The 21,469-nt window shown below is 53.3% G+C and overlaps 1 protein-coding gene across 4 annotated transcripts in view; it reads left to right on the top strand.

Moving 5' to 3' along the window:
• Positions 1-588: 588 nt before the first annotated feature.
• The window catches only part of WT1 (WT1 transcription factor), a 36,052-nt gene continuing 15,171 nt past the window's right edge, over positions 589-21,469 (top strand). For 3 of the 4 annotated variants that reach the window (XM_063332939.1, XM_063332938.1, XM_063332935.1), the window contains exons 1-4: positions 1,544-2,289; positions 6,586-6,708; positions 6,912-7,014; positions 12,419-12,496. In XM_063332939.1, the coding sequence (XP_063189009.1) occupies positions 1,899-2,289; positions 6,586-6,708; positions 6,912-7,014; positions 12,419-12,496 (695 nt within the window). In that variant the 5' untranslated portion in view covers positions 1,544-1,898. Of the gene's footprint in view, positions 709-1,543; positions 2,290-6,585; positions 6,709-6,911; positions 7,015-12,418; positions 12,497-21,469 lie in introns of those variants that run through there. The other variant, XM_063332937.1, reaches the window with a different exon arrangement.

Genomic DNA, 21,469 nt, shown 5'->3' with positions numbered 1-21,469 from the left:
CTTTAGTGCCGCAGGGGAAAGGAAATACCCACGTGTAAATTGTCACCGGGAAGGCAACGGGCTGGCTCTTTCCAGCGGCAGGTAACCGTTCATGGCGTTTTCTTTATCATTTTAGCCGCGGAGGGAGGGTGAGGCGGCCGGGGAGGGTGCGGGTTCGTGCGGTGCGGGGTGTGCGCAGAGCGATGGCCACAGAGGCCGTGTCGGTGCCGCCGTTTTAACAGCGGCCGGGGAAGATGCGCAAGGTCCCGCGGGTCGCGGTGCTTCCCCCGCGTACTCTGCGCCGGGGCGCAGCTCCCAGGAGCCGTCCCACGCGTGCTCGTAGAAGCAACCCACCCCCACTCCCCCCCACCCCCGGTGGTTGTTAATTAGTAGTTTTGAAGGAAGACGGCAGGATCCTTCTTCTTGCGTTTGGTGAGAGCGTCTCCCGCGGGGGATGCGGCGGGGGTCGCCTTTGCCCCGGGTCCCGCCACGTCCCGCGGTGCTCTGCCGCCCGCCACGGGGCTTCCTGCCGGTCCCGCACCGCAGAAATCGTGGCATCCCTCGCTGCCAGGGCCGACCCGCAACCCTCCGTGTCGCCTGGAAGGACCGTCCGGGGATAACGTATGAAATGCCATGGGGGGCTCTCCCGCGGGATGCGCGCTGAGGAGCTGCTGTCCAGAAGGCTGGGGAGGGAAGAGAGAGCCCGGCGCTCCCCAGGTGCAGTGCCAGGTGAATCTCCCAAAAGCAGGTGACTCATAGCGCTGCGATCCTCCCCCGCCCGCCCAGCCGCTTCCTTCCCTCTCACACACGGGCAGGTCGCAGGGACGGGGCTGGGACCGGTCCCACGCCGGCCCCGGTCCCGTTGCAAAGGGTGGCCTCCCCTCCCCTCGCCGGCGGAGCCCTCTGTACCCTGGCACGGCCGGTTCCCTGAGGACAGGGAGCGCCCGCTGCGCGGGGGCGGGGGCCCGGGCAGGCGGCCCGGACCCCGCAGGAGCTCAGGGAGACGCGGGTTCCTCCCTTAGCGGGAGAGGCACCTGGAAAGACGCTTTCCCCTCGCAGGGACGGGGTCCGCCCGCCCCGGGCTGGGTCACTTCCCCCGGCTCCTGCAAGGGCGGAGGCTTCTCCGCGCCGTCCCCAGGGCCCGCGACCCCGCCGCCCTCGGGAGTGCCCACGGACACGCAGGGAGCTGGCGGGGGAAGTCATCCAGCACGTACTTACTGGCCACCTGGATCCCTCTAACAGTCTCGCAAGTCTCTCCTAAAAGCGAAGGGACGTTAGGGTGAGATTTAGTGGCACTTGCACCAGAAGAAGGGTGGGAGTGATGTGTAGGGGAGATATATTCTCCCACAGTAACCTCTCCCCCTCCATCCCCGGCTCCCCTCGCCCCCCCCCCCCCCCCTTCCCCCGCGTGTCTGGTCCGGCTGGGTTCAGCCGAGCGGGCTGTGGGCAGCCCCTCGGCGGAGGTTGTGTGAATGGAGGATCGGCGTGGCTGACTCCTCCTCCCCTGCAAGCGCCTCTATTTGAGCTTTGCAAAGTTGAGGGTGAGCAGGCATCCGAGGTGAGGCGTGCGAGGCGGCCGTGCCCCCCGAGCACGGACAGAGGGACACACGCACCGCCGAGACAGACGCCCAGCCACACGCTCCCCCCACCCCAGCCCTGCCCCTGCGCTGCGAGCGGGTGCGAGCCCGGAGGCGATCCTGGAGAACAACCTTTCCCTGTCGCTGTTGCCGGCTCCCGCAGGGCTGGACCCCGGGAGCTGCGTGGCGGAGCAAACTTCCCCCAAAGGGCTGAGCTCGCCGGCCTGGTGCCTGCAGCCGGAGCCGGCCTCCGGCTTGGCGGGCAGGGGCCAGGTGTCTTGGAACAAGTGCGGCCCGGGGGGAGACTGGCTGCCCGGCGGCAGGCAGAAGGTCTGCGAGCAGATGGGCTCCGATGTCCGAGACCTCAACGCGCTGCTTCCCTCCGTGCCCTCCCTGCCGGGCAACAGCAACTGCACCATGCCGGTGAGCAGCGCGGCGCAGTGGGCTCCCGTCCTGGACTTCCCTCCGGGGGCCTCCTACGGCTCGCTGGGGCCCCACTCCTTCATCAAGCAGGAGCCGAGCTGGAACGGGTCGGACCCCCACGAGGAGCAATACCTGAGCGCCTTCACCGTCCACTTCTCCGGCCAGTTCACCGGCACGGCCGGCGCTTGCCGCTACGGGCCCTTCGGCGCCCCGCCGCCCAGCCAGCCGCCCTCCGGCCAGGCTAGGATGTTCCCCAATGGGCCCTACCTGCCCAACTGCTTGGAGAGCCAGCAAGCGATTCGCAACCAGGGTAAGGGCAGCGCTGCCGGGCGCCCCGGGCTCGGGGTGGGGGGCCGGCCCCCGCAGGGCGCCCGCTGAGCCTCGCCGGGCCGCGCTTGATGTAAACACCGAGCCCAGCCTTTCTCGGCGCAGCAGCCGCGCAGGGTTCGGCGAGCCAGCCCTTCCCTGACTCCTTTCCCTCCCTGTGCGGCAGCCACGGCCCTCCGCGGATTTTTAGGAGCCACGAGTTGCTTGCCCTCCAGCCCCCCTGGGGGCAGCGGGCTGCGGCGGGCGGCTCTGCCACGGGGGATGGAGCCCCCCCCCCCCACCTCCTCCCGCCCACACACCCCGGGCTGGAGCAGCCCCTCGCCTCGCAAAGGTTTGTTCGGGCCGGGGACGGCGCAAATGCTGGAATGGAGATGGGGCCGGTGCCCCGAGACAAATTCCCTCTACAAATCTTGGGGGTAAGGGGGAAACGTACCTCCAGACCTCCTCCTGAACCCGAACCTTAGTCCGCACCTTAGTGTTTTCAAGCCCCTTGTCGAATTAACGTGGGGAGCGCTGAATGCCCCCCAGGCCGGGGTATGCAAACGGGAGCGCCTCGTAGTTTCTTTTCAGCGTCTGCGTGGCCGGGGCCGGCTGCGCTGTATCTCGCTGCGGCCCCCGGTGTTTGCACCGCCCTGAGAAATTCCCGTGGGCTGCTGCACGGCCGGGCGACGGGGCAGCCCCTGCGTGCGCCACCGGGATCATCGTCTAATCGTTTTTCTTCCAGTGGCTGCAGTGTAAACATCTGCTGGTGCAAACGCGAGGAAGAAAGGAGAGGGGGCGAGCGTGCAGAGAGCTTGCCCGAGCCCTTTCGGGTCTTGTTCCCCCCTCCTTCAGCTGGCCCCGTGTTGTTGAGCGCTTACCCCGCACACCCGGCGCCGCGGGAGTCTGGCCGAGGGGGAGCTCGGGCCGTCGCGGCCCCGAGACTCGAGGGAGGGAGGACCGGGAGCGGCGGAGGGTGCGCGGCCCGGCCGGAGCGGGGCCGACTCGCCGGGGTCCCGCCGCTTTTGGCTCGGGTTCGCCCGCACCCAGCCCGCAGCTGGGGCTAGCTGTGCGCCAGGGGGGCAACCACGTACCCGCAGGGAGGGGCTGGGGGCGACCGCCCCGGGAGGAGCCGGGGTGTCCCCGGCTTTCTGGAGGCTGGCGAAGGGAGGCAGGGCGGGAGGCCAGAGCGGAGGCCGAGGCCGGGCGGGCGCTCTCTGTGCTGGCCGCCGAGGGGTGGCCCAAGGCCGGCGAGGTGGCCCAGGGCGACCTTTGCATTGAGGAGAGGCGATGGCGGCGGCGGGGAGGCCGCCGGGCAGTGCCGGCTCGCGGTCCCGGTGCCACCGCTCCGCTGCCTCCGGCCCCCGGCCCCCGCTGTCCGCCCAGAGCCGGGCTCTAACGTCGGAAACCGAGCCCGGCTGGGAAAGACGGGCAGCATCCCTGGAGCTCGGGGGGAGGCTCGGCCGCGCCGGGCCAGCGGCGAGGCCCCGGGGCCACTGCGTGCCCCGCGGGGGCCTCGGGCTCCGACCGGCGGCGAGCGGCCTGCATAAAGCACGCCGGGCAGGGGATTTTTTTTTTTTTTTAAGACATCTGTAAGGATTTTAGACATCGGAGAGGTTTTGTAATCGCTGGGCAGAAATACAGAGGAGAAGGTGGAGGGGAGGGCGAGTGAAATAAACTCGGCCCTAGGTGGGCGAGGGACAAAATAGCTGCGACCCTGCGCCGTCCTGTCGTCTGAGTTTAACCGCCCCGAAGAGAAACGGAGCCTTTAACGCACCAAAACACGGGGGCCTGCACCGGGCTTTGCTCGGTCTGCGGCACCCCAAGCCCTACACACACACACGCACCTGTGGGCACCGGGGGAACCGGCGCATCTCTGCGCCGCCCCGGCCCCGCTGGGGTGGATCGAGGCCCTGCGAGAGCCTGGAGGAAGGCTCCGTCCCCGGGAGCAGGGGCCGTGTCCCGGCTCCCTCCCGTGCTCCGCAGGCCGAGCGGCCTCGCCGCGGGGACGGTCCCTCCGCCCGCGGGGGTGTCCCTTCAGCTCGGGGCTGTATCCTCGCGCGGGCAGCACTGGGGCTTTGCCACGACTATTTTTGGCGACATGCAGAGAGCTCCTTCGGCAAGGAGGAATTCGGCAAAGGGTGTTTTCTTTCTTTTTTTTTATTTTTTTTTTATTGGTGGGTGGATAAAATGTTCTTGCTTTGGCTCTCCTCAAGGTTGAACTCTTTTTTTTTTTTTTAGCTGGTTCCTCCGACCGTGGGAAAGATGCTACCTTGGCTCTGCGGTGACATTACTGCCAAGTCTGGGATGGGGTGGGGGTTAGGGAACTAAGGCTTTGAAACCTCTGCCCAGTTTTCCTCTTCTCCTTCTCCTCTTTCATCCAGCTGGGCTCCTCCAACAACTGGATGCCTCCAGCAGGCCCCGTTATGCAGCAGATGTACAACTTTCAATTATTTTCAGCACATTTTAATCAGGCTTGGCTCTGATAACGCCCTAATTAAAGAGACCTCACTATCGGCAGCTCGGTTCAGAACTCAACTTTCTTATCACATTCCTGAAGCTTTGGGTCAGGCAACACCGGAAAATGTGGCCAAAACCTCGTTCTGCTCCGAGCGGAGTTTTGAAGGTCACCGAAAGTCTGCGCCGGGCCAAAAGTAACGTAGAAAGTGTCAGTGTTTTCTGAAAGTTAAAAAAGAGGCAGAGGGAAATGGGGAAAAGGGAGTTGAAGGTTGAGCCTCTACCCCGAGGGCTAAGGGAGGAGATAAGGAGCGAGAAACAGCTGTGGGATGGGAGCCCGTAAGGTACCGGCCTGTCAACGCTGCTCGCATCGCTGCGAAAGGAGCTTTGCTCCGAGGGCGAGGGGGACGTGAGAGAGATTTGGCAGGGGACAAGCCAGTCCCACTTCCATCCCAGCCCTGCAGTCTCAGGGCCGGCTTAAAATCATCGCAAAGGCGGAGGTTTCAAAGTTCTGGATTTTTTCCCCTCCCCATTGCTCCATTTCTCCCGCGCAACCCCACAGGTTAATTAAGTCCTGTCATGTCGCTGGATCCAGGCTGCCTGCAGAGAAAATAAAATGGAGAAGCATCAACCGGATCTCTTGTTGCCTCTGCATTTTATTCTCTCTGAAACCCCCTGTGATCATCGATCGGCGGTGGTGAAGAGGAGACCTGCACAGCGCCGAGCACCCGGCACCGAAAGAAACTTAGATAGGAGCCTGAAAACAGTCGCGCAGTCCCGAGTGCTCTCTCTCGAGTAACAAAATCACCCTCCGGCCACATGCCACATCCAGACGGGGCCGTGGAGGATGCCCGTGCTGAATAAGCGGGTTCAGAGAGAGATTTGGTTTCTTTTCCCAGCCCGCCTCGGACTTTTTGTTTTGTTTTGGTTTGGTTTTTTGGAAGAGTGACTCTCGGAGGAGCTTGGTTCTCGGGGTAAATGCTGATGAGCCGAGAAGCCTCTGAGATAATATTACTTTGTAATTACTTTTTTAGCTGAAGTTGTTTAGCCAGCTCCAAGTCATTAATGAAAGTTGGTGTCCAAGCACCTGATTTACGATTTCGTGTCGGCCCGGGGTCAGCAGAGGTGGTCTCTTTCCATCTGAATCTGCTCGGTGTAGGAAACAAAATAGGCTGTTTATTATTTTGGAGAGCAATTTTCGCTGAAAGGAGGAGTTTTATTTTTGCATGAAACATTCTGCCTCTTTATTGCAGACTCTTCAGAAAGCTGTTCTTAAAAAAAAAAAAAGAAAAGAAAAAAACGAAAGATTAAAGGGTAACTTCTAAATTGGAAACGGCAGAGGAGTACACTGAGCAGATGGGAATCTTCCTCTTTAATATGAGCAACAATTAATGAAAACATCCTTTTTATTGCCGAAGCCGATCTGTTCTCTTTAAACACGAACGAGACTTCCGACTTTCCGCCCCTCGGAGCGGGCTGCCCGGCTCGCCTCTGCCCGGGCGGGGGGGGTCCCGCGGGGGTCCCACCGCACCGCCCTGCGCCCGCAGCCTCGCCAAGAGCGTGTGATGGGGGGGGCGGGGGGGCAAGGTGGGACGGGGAACGAAGGGGCACAGCCTTGCCGTGTCTTTTTCCCCACCGTGGGCATCAGCACCGGGTTGGTGGGGGGGAATCTATAACAGCGAAGCGTTTCGGCAGCGGGCGGCGGTGCCCTGGGTGCGGGGCGATGGGAGCCGGCGTCCGTGGGCTCCTCTCGCTCGACGCCCGCCCAGGGGGGGCTTCGCGGGGAGCTGGTGGCCGAGGGGGTTCGAGGCTCCTCTTAACCCCGCTGCGGTCTCTTCGGCAGGTTACAGCACCGTGGCCTTCGACGGGACCCCGAGCTACGGCCACACGCCGTCTCACCACGCCGCCCAGTTTACAAACCACTCCTTCAAACACGAGGACCCCATCAGCCAGCAGCCCTCGCTAGGTAATTTCAGCCTCCCGGCCGCGGGGACCCCTCTCAAAGGCCGCTGGCAACCCGGTGTCGCGCCGCTGTGCCCCCCCACTCCCAGGCACAGAGCTAGAGCTGCCCAGACGCTGGAGGAAGGGGCAGCCCCCGCTGCAGCCCAGGGCGGGGGACACACACGGACGGTCGCCGCAGGGCGTAACTCTTTGTGGTTTTCTCCGCAGGAGACCAGCAGTACTCGGTGCCTCCCCCGGTGTACGGCTGTCACACCCCCACCGACAGCTGCACGGGCAGCCAGGCCCTGCTCCTCCGGAACCCCTACAACAGGTACCTCCGCCGGCAGGCGGCTTTGCGCGGGTTGTTGCTCGGACCTGGCCTCTCCCCCGCACGCCGTTCCAACAGCGTTTTCTTTTCTGCGGGGAAACCGATTTTTTTTTTTCCTTTCTCTAAAGAAAAACAAGATTCACACGTTAAACAAACAAACAAACAAAACCCAAAACACAAAAACCAACCAACCAAGCAAAAAACCCAACCCAAAACAAACACAAAAAAACAAAACCAAAAACCCCAACAAAACCAAAAAAGCCGCCGCGTCCTCCGCCCCGGGCCCCGCCGTGTCTCGGAGCTTTCCCGGCCTCCTCGGGGGTGGCGGGGGGTGGCGGGGCTGCTCGGCGCTGGCCGAGTCCCCCCGGCGGGGCTCTGTCGCTGCGCTGCCGGCTGGGGGGAGCCGCGCTCCGGCGGCAGGTGCGGGCCGCCTCCAGGAAGCGGGCTGCCGGGCCTCCTTGGGACCCGCCTGTCCCGGACGGAGCCCGCTGGTGCGAAGGGTTTGGGATTTGCCCAGGTGCGCTCATCCGCTGGCGAGCACGGTTACGGGGAGCGGGCAGGCAATTAAAACTCAGCTCCGGCCAGGGGCTTCGTCGTGCAGCCCAAGAGCCCTTCCCGTGGCTCCCAGGAGCGACGGGGACTGGCCTGCAGGGAGGTTATGAAAACGGGGCAATAAACCTATCGGATTTCCTTGCTGGGAGAAAGGTGCTCCTGGAGCTTTGCTGCAAGCACGAACTCCCTTTGCCAACGGACGGGTCCGTTGCGAGCGCGGCTTCCCGTTTTCGTCGGTCTGGCATTGGGGCTGGGCGTGTCTCTCCCGGTTTTACAACGTGTTTAGCGAGCAAAGAAGTTCCCCAAAATTTATTCTTCAACTTTTTGTGAACTTGGAGCCAGTCCCGTATCTTGGAGTTGCTAAGTAACTCTCGCACACAAAACAATATGCCTCGGCGAAGGAAGCCGCGAGCGGCTCCTCTTGTAGGCCGGTTATATCATCTCTGATTAATCAACACTGGACGTGGGACAACAAAATTCTGTCACTTCCAGAAGCCACTTCGCTAATGAACGTGAGCTGACGTCAAGGGAAGGAGGGAATGAGGTAATGAAGGAAGGAAAGAAGCCTATCCAGAGAGATTAGCTTGCAGAATAATTGGCGGGGCGAACTCCTGCGCTCAAGTGACAGAGATTGCTCGCCTCGCAGGGAAATCTATAAATACGGTCGTAGGGAGGCTTGGACAGGGCAGCCCCGAGACGCCGCGGGGCAGCCGCCGCTCTCCCCGCCCACCCCCCACCCCGGGCCTCCGGGTTCGCCCTCGCCGTCCCCTGCCCGGCTCCGGTGTCGGGGCTCCCGGCGGCGGCGGCGGCACTAGCACCGCGGGCGCTCCCCCCCTGTTTGTACGTTTAGTGGAGCGAGGCCGGTCCTGGGAGGTGTGATCCCGATAGGAAACCCGCTGCTTGTGCGGGAGCTCTCTCCTCCATGTGCCGCTCCCGAGGAAGCGTCGGGAAGGGGGTGGGCGCAGCCTGGCATCGCCCTAACGCCGCCACCTCCCGCCCAGCGCTCCGGGACACGGACCTGGGCAGCTACGGGGCCGATTCCTTCCCAATCTTAGCCTTGATCCTACTCTACCCCCCCGGGAATTTTACTGCTTACTTCGGTAGGATAAGGATTTAAGCCCTTAAACCTCACACAAGCCAATACTGGTGTGTGTGTGTGGGGTGAGTCAGGGCAGAGCTTGTGGAGGGCAGCTCCAGTTGCGCAAAGCCTGCGCCAGCATCCAAGCCCCAGCAGGTGGGTGAGCTCGGTACGGCCTCCCCTCGTCCCTCCTGCACGTGTTCAAAAGCATCTGGAAAAAAAAACCAAAACAAACCACACGGTTTTCCTGCGACACAACTGTTCTTCCTAGAAAGTGTTGTCAAGAAAGTGGGTGACTAGTTACCGTGCAAAAACGGGCGTGACTCATTAGCCACATTTCCAACGGCCTGAAAACCGACAGCACTGCCTTAGCCAATATTCATACTGATCTCGCAGAACCTTTATTATTATATTAAGGTGTTTTTTTTTAAGACCACGTTTATTCCGTACCTCCTTCGCGAAGATTTACTTTGCTTTTCGCAGTTCGGGTCAAGTTTGCCAGCTCTTTTTTGACAACTGGAGCGCCGGGACGGGCAGGGATGGGGCGATGAGGCTGCCCGCGGCCGTGCCCCTGCGTGCTGCGCGCCTCCCTGCGCGCCCAGTGAGCGCTGCGCGCAGCGAGCGCGCAGGGGACGGTGCTCACCCCCGGCCTGGCGGGGTTCGTGGTGTCTGTCGCTCCTCACACCGGCAAAAGCGGTTGGGAAGGCAGCAGCTTGAAAGAAATGGTTAAAAGATCGTAATTCTTATAGTGGAAGCAAAAGTATCTCTAAAATCTCTCGCCTCGGTAACTACTTACTCTCTGTTTATAGCGCAGCCCGCTCCCCTGCCAAGGAGCGCTGCGCCTGTTGTTGATGGCTGGACATGGATGACAAACCCGCACAGATTGCAAGTGTGCATTAGATGACTAGCATTTGTGGGTCCATTAAAATGGTGATGTGAACTTTTCTACCTCGCGCTGTTTAATGTAGTAAACATGCTCGATGTTGAAAATTTACTGTGAGTCACACTTACAAAGACTTTAAAAGTGGAGGAGTCTCGGTTCAGATTATAGCTCTTTCTGTGCAGAGGTCAAGAACTCGGTAATACTGCAATGCAGGCCAAAACAAACTCTATATGATCTACTACTGGTTTCCTTTTAAGTTCCCTTTTTGCTCAGCGTTGACTTCCTTTTATTCCACTCCAACTTACATTAATCCCCGTTGTAGAAATGTTCCCCCCCCTCTTTCCTCTCCTTTCTCTTTAAAAGTACCTCCGTAATGAAAATAAGTTATTTTTAGTGTCTTCTTCGTGGCCGTTCGGAGGGCCAAGGATTCAGATTGGAATCAGTGCAAGCATATCCCCGGAGACCCCGCTTTCCTTCTATCATTCAGACCTCGTCCAATGCCGAGATTTTGAGAGGAGCTGTTAATTCCATGAGATCACCTCACGGTACTCTCAATAATAAACCATGGCGAGGCGAAAATGGAGTTAGGGATGTCCTGTTCTCTGTCACACGTCAGATGCGAGGTGTTTAACCCTGCATCGATGCCCGGTGGCCCCCGGGCAAACGGCGACCGGCGCGGCCGTTCCTGCCTCCGGGCTTGCCGGGGCTCGGAGCCCGCGGTGCCCGCCCGCCTCCCGCCCCGGGGCCGCTTTCACACGATTTAGCCAAAGTTTGGGCAATCCCGGGTTTTTCGAGGTGTAAACCTCGCAGCGTCGTGGGCTCAGCGTCGCCAGAGAAAAGAAATTTCTCCCCTTGGCCACTGCCGGCAGCAGAGATCACACAGCCCCCCCTCTGCAGCCTTGCGCGGGGTCGGAGCCGGGATGGCGTGGGGCCGGAGCCCGGGCTGGAGCCGGGAGCCGAGCCGGGCTGGCGTCGGGGGCCGACCCGGCCGCCTGCTCCCCTCGTCACTCGTTACCCCGGCTCCTGCCCCACCGCAACCGCAGCGGGAGGGCGGGGGGGGGGGGGGCGAAGGCTGCGGGTCTCTGCTGGGGCCGCCCCGAGCCAGAGGGACCGGCTGCGGCAGAGCGGTGTCCGGCAGAAAGAGCGGAGTTTCTGTCGCCCTCTTCCTCCGAGGGCTTCACAGGCCGGCCAGCCTGCCCGAGAGCCACCCCGGGCTCCCTCCAAAGGCTGGAGCCAGCTCGGGCTCCGCCGTTAAGCTGCTGTCGGAGCCGCAAAGGCGGGAGCGAAGGGCGGCGGTATATCGGGGAGGGCGGGAGGGAGCTTTAGACGGGGAGGCGAAGACCTCGCCGCCGGACACCGGGCTGGTTTCGGAGCGGTTTGTTGTGGACACTGTCACCCAAAGGCGGCAGGCAATACAGTGGCTGCGAGCTAGTGACAAGATGAATAAGTGTATTGCTTTATGAAAAAGCAAAGGAGGGGGAAAAGTGGATATTGTGGGGGAGGCTCTTATAAATGAACTGTCAAGCGAAAGAAAGTTAAAGGGAAATCTCCTGCTGTAAATGCATCGGGCGGGCACTTCTAATAAAAATCAGGGTCCTGGAGGAATTAATTACAGCAGCATTACAGGAAGAATTCGTGGAATTGCAAAACGTAGTTGGCACAGACCAGCACGGACTGCTATTGCAAATGGGGAAACTGCAGGAGAGTTTAACAATTCCTGAGCTGATATGCAGGACATTGTAGTAGCATAATAGCACTTCAGACACACTAATGAATAATAGTGTCCAGTGATACTGACAAATGATATTACACATACTTCGAGATTGAAGTCACTTAATTTGTTTTTATATGCAAAAGCTTCCCACTGGAATCTGACTTTTTTAGGTCGCTTCTACCTGCGACGAAGGAGAAAAAAAAAAAAAAAAAAAAAGGAAAAAAACCCGACCTCTCTTCTAATAAGAGGATGATATAAATTCGCCGCGTAAGTCCAGCGAATTTAGGTGTAATTAATCAACAGGGAGCCTTGCGTTTATTGTGAGCGACATCAATCACAGAGTTCGTCTGAAAGGCCTGGGGGCTCCCGCTTCGTTTCCCCCCCCGGGGCGAGTTCCTTTCGCTGGCGGGGGGGGGCGGCGGGGCGAGTCGCTCCGCGGGGCTTAAAGCCCCGCGGAGCGACTCGCCCCGCCGCCCCCCCCCCCGGCAACTCCGCCCGCCGCCGTTTACCGGCGGCCGCCCTCGCTCCCCGCGTTTCCCACTTTAAACTGGAAAGAGATGGTCGGGAAACTTCGTCCGTGCTGGTTTGGGCGGTGCAGCGTCGGGGAAAGAGCGTATTCCGGCGGCGGAGCTTCGTTTATCGCTCAGCCACTCCATTTTTCTCCCGCTTGTCAAGCCCCCTCTATGCAGCAACATCCATCACGAGTCGCGATAGCCGCTTCGCTCCATTAGCCACGTGGTCTCTCACACTCCCGCTTAAAACAGTTAACAGATTTGCCTTTTTTTTTTCTTTTTTTTTTTTTTTTTCCAAACAAATAACCCCCTTCTTTAGCCCGCCAGGCTGCCGATATTCGTTTCATTCGTTTCAAAGCGTCAATATCGGATATTACTTTTCTGTAAGGAAAAAAGTTTCACGTCTCCGCTTCCAGCTATTTGCAAATTGACAGGCTTGCAGATTAAAAGAGGCTTTTCAACCCACACCCGTTCTTTTCATTTATTTCCTTTTCCCTCTGTTTTTTTTTTAATCATAATACATCGATAAAATGGATTATATAAAATAAATTCACTTTCTACTGTTATATATTTAAAAACAATAACAAAGAAAATGTTGCTGTCTTGACGTATCGATTTTAATTTGATCGCAGTAATTTTAGCTCTAATTTTATGTATTTTCACAACAGCGACAATTTATACCAAATGACCTCACAGCTTGAATGCATGACATGGAATCAAATGAACTTGGGATCCACGCTGAAGGGGTAAGGCGCTTTATTCTTTTCCAATCTTTTGCCCTCGCGTAGCCGTGTTACCGAAGTACCTTTCCGTTGGGTTTGACAACTCGAATCCGGTCACTACCACGAAAAACAACTGCTTTGGTCCGACAGTGGCTCATCGTCCGGTTAAAGCTTACCGTGTTTATAAAAATACTTTTAATAAGGTAAATTAAGTGTGAGGGTGCTGGCTGGTTCAGGTTTATTAAGTTAAGCAGCAGGGATTTAAAAGGCGAAGCTCGCCGGGGGCGGGCTGCAGCCGCCCCGCTCTGCCCCGTCCCGGTCCCCGTCCCGGTCCCCGTCCCGGTCCCCGTCCCGGTGCCGGGGGGGCAGCTGCGTCCCCTCCGCACTCTCCTCCTCGAGCTGTCGCCCCTTCCTACCATCCCTCTTCCCTTTCCCTCCCTTCGCCAGGCCCTACGTCCTGTGTCCCGGCCCTGCCGCCTCCCGGCTTCCTTCCTCCCGGCCATTGTCGCCCTCCCACCTGCCGGGAAGAGGCTCCGGCCCGCCTCCCCCGCGGGGCTTCCTGCCGCTGGGCGGGCAGGAAGGCCCCGAGGCGCCGCGGGGCCCCGCCGGGGTGGCGACCGCGGCGGGGGGGGGACACTACAGCGGTCCCGGCCCCCGGTCCGGGCGAGCATCTCCTCCGCCGGGCCTACCCCTGCCGGCGGCCGGGCTCCCGCCCTGCCGGGGCCGGCCCGGGGGTGAGGGCGGGATGGCGGGGGAGGAAGAGGAGAAGGAGCGAGCGAGGCGGTGCGAAGCTCTGGGTGCCGGTGCCCGCTGCCTCCGGTGGTCCTGCTGCGGGTGGGTTGTCCTCTGAGGCACCCAGGGGGGCATGAGGTAGGAGCAAGACCCGCTGGGTTGGTGGACCGCCACAACTTCACCTTGCTTCATCTACGATCACTACCATGAGCAAAAGAGCCACCTTTTGGTCTTAGCCAAGCCAAAGCCAAAGATTGCCTGCTCTGCTCTTGAGTAGATGATTGGCCATGAAAACTACATATCACAACTACCTTGGTAGGTATCGTCAACTTGCTTTGAGATGTCCTCACTGTCCAAGCGTGTGCGAACAGCCTCAAGTGAACAACAGGGGAAATCTAGAAAAGCCTGCATAGGACTATGCTTTCGTGTGGTTGTCCTAAAATGTGAAAACCTTGTTCAAGATGGACTTTGTGTACAGTGCTGTAGTGTGATAAAGGAAAAAAAATACTATGGGTCTGCTCCTAGCTCATTCACAAATGGTGTTTGAAGATTAGAGGGAGAAGATAGTAGCGTAGTAAACTATCTAATCAGAATGAACTAGAGAATTGAGCCTAGAGAGATCTGTGAAGGAACTCTCTTGTGGTTGAGAAGATCCCCAAATCCTACAACTGTGTACAGTTCAGTGTCTTCGCTGCCAATCTTCTCTTTTTAAAGGTTATTTCCTACTTTTTTTCCAAAAGTGTTTTTGATTTCCTCTTTAAGCTGTACCCTTTAAAGATCAGTCATTGCAATATTAGACACTGTTTTGTCTCTTCTGAAGAAAATATCCTGCAAAATGGAGAAACACATCAACCTTGACTGAGGTCCAAGTTATTAAAGCAAGGAAGAGGTTATTCTTTGGGGAATTCAGCGAAGAAAAAAAAAAAAAAGACACAATAGAAATATTAAAGGAGTACTGAACAAAATAAATGGCTTCTTACTTGTCCAGGAGTCAGACTGTTAGCAGTGTAAAGTATGTGACCTAGGATGCATGAAAGGGGGGGAAAAAAAGAAATCAAGATGAATGATCTATGGTAAAACAAAGCTGAAAGTTTTGGTATAGGCCAAGATTGTAGAATCTGTGGAAAATCAGTGCTAGACATAGCCTCATCACTGGTAATATGAGCCAAAATAGTTATCTGTCTTTTCTGGCTGAGAGTTACAATACACAGTACCTCCAATCTCAGTTGCCACGAACATAAGGTATTCTTCCCAAGATTTACATCTTTAAAATATATGAACTGTTCATAAGTGATTCCCAGGCGTTTAGTATTTCAGATGCTTTTCTCAATCTTGTAGTTGTAATTTAAGAATTTTTGGAATCGGTCTTCCTGTTGAAATATGGAGCTTCTAGATTCTGTCCAACGATGACAGTCCTTGTTTAGCTCCTTGCCCTGAGTTCTCCCCAGCACTTCTTCCTGGCTTCGGTAAGACTTTTGCATATTATAAGAAGGAAGAAAACATTGCCAGTAAGTTCTGCAAATAGTTAGAGAACTCTACAATTATGTAAAACTTATGGGTCATACACTTTACACTTGACAGTAGACCAGTTCAGTAGCTTGTTTTCTGGGGTTCATGTTCAGCATAAGTTTAATGGAATGAAATGAAGCTGTTGCCGTGCATTTCAGGTAGAGTTAGTGAGCAGCTTCTATGCTTAAGTTATCTAGAGGTCCATCTGAGAGCATTCTAGTTTTAGCTGTTTACATTCTTGCCAGTATTTGACCGATCAGCTCCAGAATCCCTCACTCCAGATTAAAAGTTTGAAATTTGGCAAGGAATACTGTCAGGTGGCCAAAGCCGTGTCCTTTTCAGTCGTCGTGAAAATCATTCCCGTTGAGTTGCAGGCTTATGAACAGTCCTGTTCGTCTGCGATCAGAGGCAAGAGCCAGGCATCTGAACCATCGAATGATTTTATCTGCTCAGAGCCTGCTTCAGCCTATGGCTTTCAAGCCTCAGAAGACTTTTTTTTCCTGGATGTTTTTTCCTCCCTGGATAATTTAATGCTGGTTATTGGAACTGAGGGCAAGAAGTCTCTTTGTGTGTTTTAGTCTTTGAGTGCTTTCAGTAGGTGTAAGCGTTAGGAAACTGCAGAAGGGATGGCCTGAGTGTCAAGCAGAGGGGGGCAGTAGAAGGTGTGGAATAGAGTTCCTGACCAGCCATTGCTAAGTTGTGGAGAGAGACACAGGTGGTGAACAGGGCGTTGTCTTCTGGCAGAGGACAAGAACGTGATAGACTGGCAGGGGAAGGGGAGAGAGGTGTAAACGGGGAAGCAGACAGAAAAGACTGCAGCCAGGCTACTCCAGAACATGGAGCAGGTCCTAAAAGTTGAGTTCTAGATGTTTCTATCTGCTGGCAAACCAAAAGGAAGTCTGACAGCCCCAAATAAGCTTCTCTCTGCAAGTTGTTGTCCCTGGAGAAGATGACAACCCACTACTGCTACCACATAGTCCAAGTGGCTTGAATCTGTGTTGTAGATTCTCACTTAGGTTCTGTGTGACAAAGACTTAGCTCAAGTTGTGCTTGTAACTCGGGAAGAACAGTCCACATTTGGAGTCTCGCGAGCTAGTGCATTGCTTATGTGTTGCCTGTTTGTCCGGGGACTTGTCTGTCACCTTCTGAACTTTGGGTAGACAAGAGGGAGGGCTGGCTTCTCTGTGAGAGCTGTCACACAGAACAGCAGCTTCCAGCATCTGAAAGGAAAACTTCATGGTTAAGGCAGTGAACATCACCGTGGGACTGGATTTTATCTCTTCAGACTGTTTGCTGGTGGTTTGTTGCTCTTTTGTGGTATTTTGTTTAGAGCAGCTGAGATCAGATTTACACTGTTGCGGGAAAGTCAGCGGGTGCTTTGCTTATCGCCCTGAGAACTCAGGTCCCGGATGTCTTAAAATGGATGTCCCACATTAGTGGACACCTTTCCCTTCAGTTTCTGCCCTTAATATTGTTGTGTTGCTTTCTTATTTGTCCAGTGTGGAAAATGCTGCTTCCCTTCGTAGTGTCGTAGAGGTAGACCTCATGACTGTAAACTCCTCCTTGATATTTTGATGAATTCTGAATAAGAGAGATGTGGAAATAACTTACACCAAGCAGGAAATGATATGGTACGGTGGGCAAGAAGCGTAGCCACATACCCAACAGCAAGACTTAACAGAAATATTGCGTAGTTGTCTCTTCACCTGCTTGAGTAAAAAGTTTGGATCCTTATTTCCAACAGTCATCTGAGCATATAACCAGACAAAATTTGGGTTTTTTTTCCCTTTTAGTTTTGCTTGGGTGCTAAATAGTCATCATGTTCCATAGAAATTTGTATTTATTGCTGTTTGCTCAGGCTCACTGGAAGGAAAATTAGGTATGATCTCTGTAGAACACTGATAAAACTGCATCCAAAACAAGACAGTGGAAATTTATTTTGTCTAGGAGTGAATTGTAAAGGTTTTTCTGTTTAGCTTTGGTGGTATTGCTAGCAAAATTTGGAGGTTCAAAGCTCCCTCCTTGGGTTCAGTTCTGCAATCAACATGAATTGGAAATGGCCAATGACCCGTTGTCTCTAATACTGCATTTCCCCTTTCCCACTGATAGCTGAGGGTCTCCTTTTGAAGGGCAGTCTTGGGTGAAATCCTGATTCCACTCAGGTCAATGGTAAAAAAACCCAAACCAAAGACGCTTGAAGTCAGAGAGAGTAGGGTCCCCCGAAAATCCAGGGCCTTCCTTTCATCAACCAGCTGGTTTTCTCATTGAAGGTGGCAGAAGGGCTGTAAGCTGTGAAGTCACATTTTTTTAATATTCCTTTGCCTTGGAAACCACAGATAAAAATGCAGCTTTATACTCCACCCTCCGTAATAGTATTAGACAAAAAACAGGCCGAAACATGATCTTCTATATAACTAATCAGAATCCTTTCGCTGTCTCCATACATATTTTTCCCAGGGTGCTAGGATGGTAAATATTTTAGCAGAGGGAATTAACTCTACTTCTCTTCCTTTATGTTCTGTTATCAACGGGACTAGCCCACACCCTCACTTTGCCTCATTTTTGGCTCCGTTTCTAAACCCTAAAATTCCTGTTCCTGCATTGAAACACAATTAAATTGAGGCTTAATGTGGTGCCTGTTTTATGTAATCTTGCTTTCTGGCTTTTTTTATTCTTCCAAGTCTGAATCTCATGAATCAATGTGTATTCACGTTTCATCTGAAATTTTCTAACTCTCCTCTGTATGCCCTAAAGCTTCCCTTTTTTGGTTTATGAAATAATAATAAAAAGCTTAACTCTTCAGATTAAGATGTAACTGCTTTATACATTAGACAGACAATTTCAGTTTAACAAAGTAAAAATGGTGTGTGAGAGAAATTGCAGCTTGATTATTTTTTAAAATATTCAGATTAGAATGTCATCTTTTATGAGGTTTTTTATAACCACTTAGATTGATACAACTCTCTAAAGCTGCTCTGTTTTTCATCACACATTCTCATCTGTAAAACCTTCATTTTTAGTAATCTTTGTACAATCTGTACAACTTCGAGATTAATCATTTTAAAAGAGCTACTCTCCGAGTGTTAAGGATTTGCTGGGCTAATGGTAAATGCAAGCGCTTCTAAATGCTCCACGACACATAGCGCTTGCTTAGTGTTTTACGTTGCGTCAGTATCAGCCTTTGTTTCCCAGTTATCTGGAGTTACATTTTATGGCTGTGTTGCCAGGTCTGTTTCTGGCTGCCTAGAACCAGAGAACAAAATATACGGAGTCCTTTTTTTCACCAACTAACTCGAATTCTAAGTATTTACAGTCCATTTCTGCCTTTGTGCAGTTCCCATTGTAGTTAAAGGGAGCTGTATATTTACGAGTAAAGGCAGAACTAGGCTGCGAGGCCAAATCCTTCAGTCCTTGCTCGAACAAAAATTTCTGCTGGATCCTGGCGGGCCAGTTGGTCTGCGTCTTGCTTAGTTTTGACTCCTTTTAGGACTTCTGGAGGGACCAGATCTAGGCGGGATCCTAACTAGAGCTCTTGGCCTTACTGGGGATTTTTTCCCCCCCTTCTTTGCTTAATTCAGCCCTTCACCCCCTGTTTTATCCCCCCTGACCTTAGCTGAATTTCTCCCGGGGGCTGCTCAGCCCTTGGAGCGGGGCAGGCAGAGCTGTGGAGCTGTGTCCGTGCTCTCGGTCGTGCTCCGCGTGTGCTCGCAGCAGGGCGGCCGGCGGCTCCGTTGGCAGTTCTCCAGCTTGCGGTGGTGTTGCCTGAGCAGCCTGTCCTGCTGGGAGTGAACAGGGGGGGCCTGGTCCCAGAAGCCTGGCTCTCCCGAAGTATCAGTGTTCATCTACCCTGGATTATCACTGTTCATCTGAACAGAGCACTGTAATCTCTAATGAGTCTAATAATAACATATTATTAGTGGATCTGGGGTGTAGAGTGTACACGTTGCAAGGCTTTGGTGGAGATCTAGGCTGCTATCTAGTCACAGAATCACAGAATCTTCATGGTTGGAAAGGACCCTTAAGATCATCGAGTCCAACCAAACAACCTTCAATCTCTGCCCTTCAGAGCATGCCCTGAAGTGCCACATCTAGACGTTTCTTAAACACCTCTAGGGATGGTGACTCAACCCCCTCGCTGGGCAGGCTGTTCCAGTGCCCTGAGACTCTATCAGGATAATTTTTCATGAGTATACTTATAGATTCAGTGTCCTAAGCATATCAGGCATTTTCTCTTTGGCTACTTAAACATAGAGGGCCTGACTAGAAAAGATGAAGGTTGAGGAATCTCCTATCCACTTAAGATTTCCATTTAATTAATGTACTGCAGGTACAAATTAATCAGTTACTTGTATTGCTTATGTATGTAGCATTGCATCTGATCATTATCTCTTGGATGCAATAAAGCAGGTGTTTGAGTTTCAGTAACGTATTTAGGAGATTTATATCGGTTCTTCTATCGGTGCTTTTATTTTAGTATATAAATTGCAGCAATATGAAACAAGCCAACTGTGCAAACTGTGGTATCCATTTCGTGGCACACATCATGGATACACTGAGTAAAGAGGCTGGAAGAAGAAAAAAAAGAGTATTTCACAATGAGGTTACCATGGGTGCAGAGTGAAGGTTGACGTTCAAGAGAGCAGCAGTGTAGGGGCGGTTGGTAAAAACTCCTCCTTCAGTGTTCCACTTTCTCTGCTGACTGGAAAGAACATTCACCTGTTCATTTCTGTCTCCCTGAAGGTCAGATTATTCCATAGCACTTCATAGTGAATAAATAGTATTTTGAACAGGAACTCTCACGCGATCCATTTTGCTGTCATCATCCCTATGACCACGCTGAGTACCAGCCAATGTTGATGGAAATGTGCCCAAAGTAAAACGGGAACTAGGGTTCCTGATTATTAAAGCGTCTCTCCTAGGGAGCTGGTTAAGTAGATGGCTATTCGTTACTTAGTATATTACGAGTCAAAAAGTCTCGGAAAACAGGTTTTAATCTTCAAGGCTTTGCATTGGAAGTATAACTGGAAATAATGGGAGGAAATATTAAAAAGCCTGAACGTTGAGGAAGGCTTCCCAACTGTGCAGTAAAAATTGGGATGGAAATCATCTGGAGGATACCTGCCATTCGTAGAGTCATTCCTTAGGGCACAAACAGGGTCTTTGTTCTGCTGCTTATTCCTGGGAGGAATTATTTCAGAACTGACTGGTCTTTACAAAACCAGGTTATCACCGAAAGATGGAAACCATGTGAATTTGGAGGGAAAGTTGGGCTGTGTTTTATGGTACAAGCTTTTACTATGTATTCCTCTTCCTCCTCCTAAAGTTTCTGTCAGTTCTGTCCTGGGAATTCTTATCTAACTTTGTGTCTCTTGTTTATTGTAATGCGTAAGGTTGCTAGTGCGGGTGTGAATACGAGGTTACACGGATACTCAGGGTGACTAATGCTGAAGTTCACGTCTACCCTTGATTTGCTGCTACGTTACAGTTCAGAAATAGCTTCTACTGCAGAACTTATTCCTTATAAATGGTAGTTCTCATTTGATTTCTATTCTAAAATGCAGTGTTTAATTTGTGGTCAGCATGGGTATCACCAGGGGTTGGGTGCTTTTGCTGCCTTTAAATAGAGAGGGAAACGCAATGCTGGTGGGGAACCTGAATTGAGCAAAAGGTAATTTGTTACTTGTATTAGGGAACAAAAGGCCGCATCCGGGCCCTGAGCAGAGAGGAGACCCTAGTTAGTTACACATGGTACTTGTCTAGAGACGAGTTTAATTCATTTAAATCAGATAATGGTATCTTCCTTTACCTATTATTGCCGATACTACTACAGAACAGAGATACTTTCTTGCCACCACCCTATAACTTATTTCATTACGATCACCAGTTTGCCACTTAAAATTGAAATAAACAGAACATACCTTCCTGAAAGGTGTAGCCTTTGATTTGAACAGCTGGGTGGAGCCAGGATTTTAAACAGCAAAGGAATGGATCAAAAGGAACACGTCTGCCAGGTGGCATCCCGCAAGCCGCTATGGGGACGAATAATGAGGAATGCAACCCACGCTGCTGTACGAGCTGCTCACAAACACTGCTCCCCTCCTCTTTAGCGAGGTTCACAAACCGTTTAGACATCTCCCGCGTTGCAGTTCCACTGGCTGTTCTGCAAATCACTTAAGAGGTTTAAAACTTCCTTGTAATTCTACTCTGCACATGAACTTTGAGTGAAGAGAGAGGAAGGACCAGTGAAATGAGAGTCTGGGCCTCAGGGACCCCTTCAAATTGCTATTGCAAGCATTTGGCAAAGACTGGGATAACATCCTATGTATCCATCTTTGTCCCTAGCTCCGTGCCCTTGGGATTTGTTCTGGGCTTTCTGATTTCTAGCGCAGCGTAAAACATGAACACTTACCCTTGCCGGTGTATATTAATATATGTGGCAATGTACACACTGATGTAACATAATCATTTAAAAACAAAACCTAAAATTTAGTTACATAATTTTTGACATTAAGAAGGTTGCAAATGGGAAACACAGCAATGTTCCTAACAGTCTGGACAGGAGAACACAGGATTTTGAAGAATATAATTAGATAAAACATATGGTTGTGACACCCCCAAAACACAAGAAAGGTTACAAATTTTTAAAATTATTGTGATGATGCTGCATGAGAGATCTTGAAAATTTATACCTTGTGGGGATAGACTGCTTTTTAAATTTTACTTTATTTTTATAAAGGGTTAATTTGTAGCGCATCC

Source organism: Chroicocephalus ridibundus, chromosome 4 (genome assembly GCF_963924245.1).
Source record: "Chroicocephalus ridibundus chromosome 4, bChrRid1.1, whole genome shotgun sequence".
Classification (NCBI taxonomy): domain Eukaryota; kingdom Metazoa; phylum Chordata; class Aves; order Charadriiformes; family Laridae; genus Chroicocephalus; species Chroicocephalus ridibundus.
This window is presented reverse-complemented; position numbering and strand designations above follow the sequence as displayed.